This window comes from Necator americanus, chromosome III (assembly GCF_031761385.1).
Source record: "Necator americanus strain Aroian chromosome III, whole genome shotgun sequence".
NCBI lineage: Eukaryota > Metazoa > Nematoda > Chromadorea > Rhabditida > Ancylostomatidae > Necator > Necator americanus.
Window position 1 is genome coordinate 10,449,705 of NC_087373.1, and position 9,989 is coordinate 10,459,693.

General features: G+C 40.3%; 1 protein-coding gene across 2 annotated transcripts; it reads right to left on the bottom strand.

Annotated features, from left to right (window-relative positions):
- Positions 1-5,247: 5,247 nt before the first annotated feature.
- Positions 5,248-7,300, bottom strand: RB195_009185 (uncharacterized protein; the record flags this gene model as incomplete). Of its 2 annotated transcripts, none has more annotated exons than XM_064196054.1 (8): positions 5,248-5,457; positions 5,514-5,636; positions 5,692-5,805; positions 5,903-5,968; positions 6,729-6,838; positions 6,903-7,006; positions 7,064-7,104; positions 7,271-7,300. In XM_064196054.1, the coding sequence occupies 8 exons, from the start codon at positions 7,298-7,300 to the stop codon at positions 5,248-5,250; spliced, it is 798 nt and encodes a 265-aa protein (XP_064047198.1). The 2 variants fall into 2 exon arrangements, with proteins under 2 accessions (XP_064047198.1, XP_064047199.1); XM_064196053.1 differs by lacking the exon at positions 7,271-7,300 and adding an exon at positions 7,165-7,215.
- Positions 7,301-9,989: the final 2,689 nt, after the last annotated feature.

Below are 9,989 nucleotides of genomic sequence, written 5' to 3' on the forward strand. Positions count from 1 at the left end.
GCAGGTTCATGTTCACACCACGGACATCACAACCGTAGTCACATCACATCTACTTTTATATCGATCATTGATATCTATTCATTGACCACTCCGATCTTTGTACGTGCACTAGCGTCGTCGATGAGCCTCCGATGAGCCGATGAGGTTCATCCTTTATATTACGGGTCCTGAAATACGGTTCGTTCTACTCATTCCTATTCGAATATTGCGTATCGAGACAATTTTGTATTTGTATACTCATATTTAATTTGTTATCAACTGTGTGTTTTGAATTTCAATGGACGTAGTCAGTTTTAGTCATGCAATCTCGTGTAATGTCATTTATCCGTTGATTATATGTTGAAGAGAAGAGATGAAAAGCGTGATTTCTATGGTTTTAGGTGCCTTAGGGTGCATATCATTTGCAATGCTGCTAAACATGCGTGCACGTACACCAATTTTATAAATGACTGAGATTATTTGATTATATGTTGACTAAAATAATTTATCATGAAGACTGTCAGAGATATGTATGTCTTACACCGCGCAAAAGATTAGTCGTTTCTCACGTTGTATATGCTTTATTTTTGTTTTCTACATAGAATATCTTTCCTACATGGTTTGTGATGCAAACACTTAACTAGACAGTTGTCGGATAGTATTCGATCTAATGAGAATAAAATTCTCATTCTCTTTGTAACTGTGTAAAAATTACTAGTAGACAGTACAGTACCTCAGCAAGTGTAAGTAGAAGTAGTGTGCGGGACAAAAATCAAATGACGTAGATAGCTCACGAGTTTACTCGTTACTTAATATGTAGTTTTCGAGATTATTCTATTTGTTTTTAGATCATGCATAACAGAACACCTGAAAATCAATAATTATAATACTTTGGAGATGCTAAAATTTCATTTTGGCTGCGTAGCATTCGATGTACAGTAGCAAAGATTACTACTACATGATGTCCATTTATTTTCTATTTCATTTCAATATTTAACGGGAACTCTGTATTTGAATACTTGAACACATTTTGTGCCGAATTTTACTTATTTGATTGCTGTTAACCTCAATACTCGGAGTTCTAGCAGTAGTTGACATCCTTGTTTGAGTTAACGCCCGTAAATTTTACGGAAGTGCAGCTGTGTATCCAAAAGTGATTATAGATTGAGTTTTGGTAGCATATACATACATTCTTTGATTCTAAACTCTGCTAGGAGGATCGTAAAGGCGATTGAAGCATGCACGCAAAGGAAGTGTAATGGGCATTAACGAGAATCTCCAATTTTGTTCCTGCTTCGGGCATGGATTCAGATTTTTCGAATGGTCGAATAATCAAATCCATTCAACAAACCAACCTCCAGAAATTTGAATCACTTGAAAATTTGCTTGCGATGTCAGCTTGCGCCCATATTTCCAACCCACTCCAATGTGGTTAAGACTAAAAATGCTGCGCGTGACATCTGATTTTCGTGAAACCTAGGCCCCCATCCAAGTTCAGGCCTCCCGTAGGGTCCCATCAGCACTGGTAAAACACACACACATGCACGTTCAAGAATCGTCATCAATCCAGAGGACAAAGGAACAAGACATGTCTCTCTCATTCACGTTCATATATCGTGGTTTCAGAACGATCTAAATTTTGGTGCTTTTGCAGTTGCTTTCAAAATGGCGCAGCTGAACTGGCGATTGGGACCCCCCCCCCCCTAGCTTCGCACGGGCTGCAACGATTAGGAAGGGTCCCATCCCGATTGCATTACGCAAGTGAACCGAACTTGAGGTCATTTTGTTCCGACTATACAAGCACACATACTTACGCACAATTCCACACGCTACTCAAATCAAATTGAGAGGTGACTTTGTTTATAAATTTCACAATCTTCATTTATGTATTCTTCAAATCTGCTTTGTCTCTTCAAAAAAATTCCCCTTCGACAAAATGTACTTATGCCAACGTTTTTTCCAATGCTCAAAACAGTTATTGGGGTCGATTTCCGAAATGGACTTCAGTTCACGGAGCGATTCCACACGTTCACTCAACCTCTTCTATGGACTCGAAACGGTGTCGCCGGAGTCTTCTTTTAGTTTATTGAGTAGCCACAAGTCAGACGGATCTAAGACAGTCGAATACGGTGATTGTGAAATTATATGGGTTGAGTAGTGCTCACGTTCGACTGTCCTTGAATCTTGGCATGTTGAGTACCCTGCTTATGATTGATTTGTTGGAGCTGCAGCCAGGATTGGTATTGATCTTTCTATGCTATCCTTCGAGTCCGAGACCATAGCCCGGAAATCACTAGAGGCATTTTTGGATAATTCCCAAAAGTCCAAAAATGAACAGAAAGGGTCACCGCATTCCCATCACAAACGAACTGGGCCCATATCAAGATCTGTGTGGATTTTGATCTACGGGACGGGCCGTTAGGTCCCTTTATAGAGAACCTTGTGACTCATAGCTGTGGTACGTGGTGTTGGATTCTTTGGTTTCGGAGAATCAGACACATCCTCCTTCCACATCTGAAATTTGTGATGTGAGGTGATCTGTAACCTCCCAGAAGTGGGAAAAATCCTCACGTAAAATATGTGAGAATTATGCATCTAGTAGCTTCAAATTAAGTATATGAAGATTTTCGATGAAGACAGTTCACTCCAGCATTCAAAGGTTATCGTTATCCTGTAAGTCCCGGTCTTTTTTGTAGTCTAATTTATTTCCACACAGAGGGACCTTCCGTATCTCCGCCCTCTTAGAAGAAGAAAGAGTTCATTTGATATGATTTCTAGACATCCTGAAGGTAAGATCTGAACAAAACTCGATCTCTTATTAGAACACCACACAAAATGATATGTACTTTTAAATACATCGCTCTTTGATTTATTCGGAAATCCCGACAACTTACACCATTCCTATTCCCATATTTCTTTATAACTGTGTGTTGTTTGCGTCTCTATGGCCAGAAGAGCATCTTAAACGGTTGTCTGCGTTTCTATGAACGGCTGGAGCATGGTTTCGTCGAGGTGCGCTTGCGTATCCCTCAGCATATCCACTGGACACGTAATGTTTCGAAGGCATTCGCAGAGAATCCGCCGTTACCCTCCTTAAAGGCATCATCCCACGAATCTGAGGTGGAGTATTCGTATACGGGATCGAAGATTGTGGAGAGAAGGGTGGTCCCGTCCAATTCTTCCTAATTGCCGTAAAAAACGGTCCGGAAGATGCTGCGCGTGTATAAGGTAAGCGCGCTCCAGTCGAACTCTGTAGAAAATAGCGCGCCGGATCGCTCGAAGCTGTATCGTCCAGGCCGTTCTTTACGGCAATTAGGAGGAAATGGACGGAATCACCCTTCTCTCCATAGTCTACGATTCCGTATACGAATACTCCACCTGAGATTCGTGGGGAGATGCCTTTAACGTTCCCCCGTGGTGGTCTGTTACGTTACCGGATTCAGCAAATCAGGTAAGCAATGTGATGCAATGCGGATGTGCTGTCCTTTGAGTTTGCGCATCGTCAGGTAAAGGAGATAATGTCGAAACGTTAGCTGCTTGTTGATAAAGAAAGTTCAGTACAAATTTTGGCTACAGCTCAAACAAATCAATCAAAAGCTATAAATGGGTTGAGTTTTTGGTCACGGAAATGGTCACGAACAGTCAGTGCAATGCGAGGCACCGCATTAATGTGGTGGAAAAAGCAAGAGCTACTTTGCCAAAAATCTGGCCTTTTTTTTTGCAAACTGGTTTACTCAAACGACGCATAACACTCAGATAATAGTTCTTCATAAATGTTTGCTCGGGAGCAAGAGATCCGTGGTGCATCACATCACGATGATCGAAGAAAACTTATAAAATGGGTAAAATTTTCAAGTCTTTTTCGATAAAGCCTCGTCACCAAATGCTTTCTGGAACTCTCCGCAACGTTTCTTCAGCAGAAGTTTTCGTTCCGCAAACAATATTTGATGCATTTTCTTTGCTTAATATAATCAGACATTGTAAAAATCGCCATTTTTAACTGTTTACAAAACACAAACGTAACAATGAAACCAATGGAGATAATGAGATGGAATTTGACACAGACGTCACAGTACTATGAACCGATAAAGTGTAAAGTGTAAATAAATTGTCTGGCGTTGATCAATCCGCTTGGGATGTGCACCCCAACTTTCACTTCAATTCAGAATCGTTTGACGTTCACGAACGTGTAACTGGCCCGTACAACGACTTGCGGGGGCTAGCCGATGTGTCGAGTCAGTGTTTTTATCCTCCCAGACAAGTCGTACGAATTTATCGACCCCGGAGGGATGAAAGGCTTGTTGAGCACTAGGGCGGATTCGAACCTCCGATCGATCGTGCAGGAAGCGGAACCTCTAATCGCTACACAACACCAGCTCCTATTATGAACCTATACAAAAATATTTTTCTAATTTGCTATAATCGCAAAGTTTAAATTGGAAAGTCACCTTTCACTCTGACCACAGTGGTGCACACACACGCATTCTCATCCATACACACGTATAGTAGGGTCAAAACGACATGAAACACGTAATAGCGCTTCGCAAAGTAGTGCAGGACTGGGAAATCCTTGCTGGCACCAACCATCGCTGCAGTTGGCGACAGGCTCACCTCGGTTCCAACTGCTGCCTCTACAGCGCCGTTTCGAGCGCGTACGCAAATGCACATCAACTACACTCGTGTTTCATGTCGTATTGACCCGACTATACATCCAAATACATATAGTAGAGTCAAAATGACATAAAGCACAGTGGAATTGCGTAAGCGGTTGCGCCCAAAGTGGTGCGGTGGAGCGCTGCGGTTAGAATCGATGGAAGAACCTTGCCTGCACCATTCTTTGATGCAGTTCGCGATGGTCCTACTTTTATTCCAACCCTTCCAACTCTACCGGGCCGCTTACGCAACTACGCAGTACTTCATGTCGTTTTGACCTTACTGTGTGTGAGGAAGTGCATGCAAATGCACACAAACAAAACCGTCAGTTTTCTGTTAGATTTTCTTAATTTTCCACATAAAGGTTCTATTTGAATTTAAGGAAATCGCTACAGAATCAAGTCTTTGGATTTAGAATGGATAAATCACCTGACTTCTTCAAGTTTCGATTATTATGTAGGTCACATGGTAATAGAAATAAGTGACATGATATATGACAGCATAGAAATCCACGTTTCTGTCACTGTCACTTTGTACCACAGAAAACATATCATTTATTCATTTGTCAGCCATTTTTTGTTTATATCGTAATTTCCTAAAAATTCTTCAGTTTAACTACTTCTTTTCGGGTTCAGGCCGAGGGCTCTGAGCTGGTGGTGCGATAATATTGACTAGTTGAGGTGGTGGAGGGTTAGTATCTTGTTTTGGTTGGTCTTTCGACGCCTCTGGTTGTATCATTGTGGTGATCGATTGTCCGTTCTTTCCATCACTTCCTTGGTTCTGTAGACGTGCTAACGAATTTTCGTACGTTTTTACAGGAACTTTCTGGAATTATAACATCTAGAACATTGTATGGATTTCAAAACCATCCATAGATTTACTTCGAGATCTTCCTGTAGGTGTTCCCTATCCATTCCAATTGAGACCACTTCAGGTTGATTCGCATCTAACGAGACCTTCGCTGCCGGCTTCGGCCGGTCCTCTTTCCCTTTTAGGGCCTTATGCTGAGAAAATATTTCAACATTTCACTCATGATGACATCGTAGCGACAGCCCAAACCTCCGGGCCAATTTGTCCTTTTGTTAAACGTCTACTATATCGGGCTATAATGTCCCTCACATCGACCTCAAGAATTACTGATGGTGGCTGTTGAGACATCATCTTTAACAAGTGCTGAAATGGATGAGGGGTCACTGTAGATGTGGATGGCGCTATAGAACTGTTCCTATAGATTGGATTTCTAGAACGCGGAGAATTTTGAAGAACTGACCTCAACCTGAGTCACTCTTTCTTTGGTTACTGGTCTTTCGATTGCTAAAGAGACTTTCTGATCTTTCTAAAAGGGAAGAATTCAAGGATATTTGAAGGTCATCGACTTTCAACGTGAGCATTCTGATGCTGAAGTTCCTATTAATTAGTACCTTTTCCATAGTTCCCTTTTGACCACCCTACGCGAGAAATTCCATACTCTTTGAGTCGCGTACAGCTCTACGTTCCTCATTATCTATCAATCATCACTTGGCTTACGCCGTAAACTAAGGAAGAAAATGCCTCAGCTTTACTTTTTTCGTACGATTTTTCTCTCCGTGATACGCTGTCTTTATGAAAAGAACTATAAACGGCCTTAGATCTTCAATTTTCCTGAGCCTCTCATTTGTGTTTGCTATTGACTTTTTTTTTTTAAATCTTACGCTGCTATCTCCACCGAATTTTCCGGAAATAGTGAGAAGCAATCGTTCATTTTCGCCATCACAACCGATGACATATGTCTTTGACGTAAGAATGTAGGATTTTAAGATATAAGCTTGCACTATCAGTATGTATATCTCAAGCAAAGACAGTTTCTGGGGGATACTGGGTTAGTTACAGCATCGGTTGTTCCCACATTATCTCGAAAGTGGTAAAGGAGTATTTTTTTTGGATGCCACCTATCGTGAAATAATTCTCTTTTTGTCCTGAATCGTCTTTTCGGATGAATATTGATAACGGGATGGAAGAATCCAAGAGAAATTTAGACTTTCTAGGAGAGCTACTTCGCACATATCAGGATTGCCAAGAATCCAGTAAACCTCTAGCAATCGTTTAAAGTCAAGAACCTTTAGTCCTTTAACAATTTGTTTCTTGCAAAATTCTTTGTCAGTCACTGGTATCCCTTCAACATCGCAGATTCGATCGAATGTCTTCAAACATTCACTACACATCGAATCTGAAGATTAAATGTTATTACTGAAATATTGAAGTTCCTAAGCATTTCATCATTTTACAAATACCATCGTCCACTTTATTTATTAGGACCCGATTTTCCGTATCGACCATCCCAAGACCAAATTTCTTTCCTTTTTGAAATTCAATGGTTACTAAGAGGTAATCAAACCTAGGAATATACGAAAGTAAGTGTACAGTCTATTCAGATCCTAATTCAATGACGAACCCTGGTTTTCTTCTGAAGTTCCGTTCTCGTTCTGGTGGTATCTGGAATGGTTTTGGATTAGATTAATTTGTGTTCGGGATCAGCGAGCAGATCTTACACACTTGAAGTTTAGGTGGCTCTTTCAAACATTTTGATACGGGCGGTTGGCCCATTTTGAAATTGACCACCGCTTGCAGAGAACAGCTTCAGTGCATTGAAACCACCTACCACGTCACTTGGTGGTGTTGGAGAGCCCATGACCACTTACTGCAGAAGAAAATGATCGAGTGAAAAGTATCGGAAGGAATTGTGATTTGGATATGGATCATAAGGATAGTAACAAACAACAATTCGGTTGTAGTTTTCTGTTAGTATGAAATTAAGCCATTTTTGGCCTGGTCGACCAGTCCCACAGAAGAAAAAAAGATGAATTTCAGCCCCTTCTTCTACAAATTTCCCAAACGACTACTCATGACGTCACCATTGCTTTCCTAGCAAAAAGAACATTGAGTTCCAGAATAGCATAAACATTGAAACAAAGTAAGTGATGAAATGGCAACAACGTTGGCCAATCTCTATTGAAATCTAGCCGCTCGTTCGAAAGTTTCTTTTTGAGGTTTATAGATGCATGTGTAGCCTTAGAAGCCTCATCGGCGGGACGAGCCAATGAGTCAATTCAATGTTTTTCCAAACAATCTAGCTCTCTTACTGATTGCACTACAACCGCTCGCTAAATAAATATTGAAGAGCGCAAAAAAAAACTATGGGTTATAATCGGGAAATTAGAGTAAAGTGGGCTGAAATAGTTCAAACACTACACTACTACTTTCGTATTTATCCCCAGCTGCTTGTATCAAGTTTCACATTCCACGAGAAGTGGAGAATTTCATTGAAATCTCGACTTTTGAGGCTTGCGGATGACTTAGACTGGAGAGCCATTGCGCTGCACATTTAAACCTATTCATTGATGTATTGAAGAACCTGCAATCTATTTTTATACCACCACTGAAATGAGAATCTATTAATATCTTCGGCTAGTTGATATATTTACCTGTACGTCTTAGGTACACTTATTTATTGTTTACTACATCATAGCGTGTGCAAGTAACAGCGTGACTCTCTAAAAGGAGGTTAGTGAATGATGGAAATTACCATAGTGCAACCGACTTTTTTTTTGAATAAGTGCACTGAGGAGTGAGTCGTGATAGCCTTTTTTTAACTTTTGAATGAACATTGAAATGGAAAAGTTTTGGCGATCTATTCCACAAGATTGGGAACTTCTCGCTCGGCGAGATTCTTGCATCTCAAAAAAATTCCATGAAGATCTATACATTTTACATCTATACATTTATCAACCTTCATTGCAGGACTTTCGCCGATTCCCGAAAACAATGAAAAATTAGAACCCGCATATGATATGGGGTACCAAAATGTTCTAAATGAATTCCTAATTACGAGAATAGTAAACATTTCGTCTAATTTTGAGGAATTAGCGCAAATCCTATGAACACCTCTTCCTTCCACAGAAATATATCCGCGGGATATGCCAAAGGTGGGTGTAAGGCAGTCGGTAGGAGGTTCCGGTGTCTGGACGATCGATCGGAAGTTCGAATCACTAAGCCTTTCATCCCTCCGGGATCGATAAATAGGTGTCAGGCTTGTCTGCGAGGACAAAACCACTGACTTGACACATTTCATTGTATGGGCAAGTTAGACGTTCGTGACGTTTATTAACGCCAGATGCTTCATACTTTACTTTTATCCTTTGTGCCAAAGGCACGATTGAGGGAGTGAGAAAGTAACTAAGGTTGGAGAAACCTTGCCTGTTTTCAGGCCATACATTTGTCAAAACTAAATTTTCGAAGCGTATTTGAAATCACTAGCTCGTTCGCTTTCGAAATTTTCAACAAAATTAAATTTTCAAAATTTAATTTGACTTTTGAGACACCAGCTAGCAGCAGTGTTGCAGATCATGTATGGAAGACGTTGGGAACGATAAGAAAAGAAGGTGTAGAGTACACTGACGATCAATTTTGAAAATTTCGCGGCATTTTTTTTCCTTAGAAATGACATAAAATTATTCCTCTAAACCCAGGATAATTGGTCGACACGTTGATAAAAGCCAATAGGAAAAAAAATTCAAGTAGTCCCCGTTAGAGCGAGAAATTCTTTGTCGATGGTGTATAACATTCTGAAAATATTTTTTTAAACTTAGAACGTGCATTTTTAATCTTGAGAAAAAGCCCACGACTTATTCGTATTTAACTTTAACAAACTGGAGTTTTTTTTTGCTTCTAATCTTCATTTTTATCGTTAGCTGTACCTTCTGTGGTCCATTGTCATACATACATGGATTCACACTCAATAGGAGACGCCCACTCTGCTGCGTGTTACAAAAACAGTCTATCCCACATTATGTACCACAAATATCTATATAATAGACTTTTTTTATAGATGATTCTCATTTAACACTTTTGTATACATTTGCATGTGTACTGAAATACTATCACACTAGATAAATAAATGTACATGCTCTTATCACTCGAAATTGTTCACATCACTTTTGTTCAGCTCAGTACCGTGACGACTTCCTACGTTACTGATACATTCGGTATGCATCCAGTCTTACCATGCTAGACAATGCATCCCACAGATTTGAATACTTATGCAGATAGTGTTGGGTTGCATCCAAGCACATTCATCCTTTTCGTTCTGCTCGCGCTCCAGCATACCCAACGTTACCTTTCGTTCAGGCTGCTCTTCTTTGCGCTATACAATTATTTCAAGGGAATTCGTTTTATATAAAGCTGCATTCAACCTCTCGTAAAGTTTCCATATCGGAGTTAAAAAAGAAGACGGTCCAGCGAAGGCGCATCATAGCGGCAAAAAAGCGTGCACTGGTCTCGTTCTTTTTTACATTCTCCGCCATAGAATCCATCATTTTACA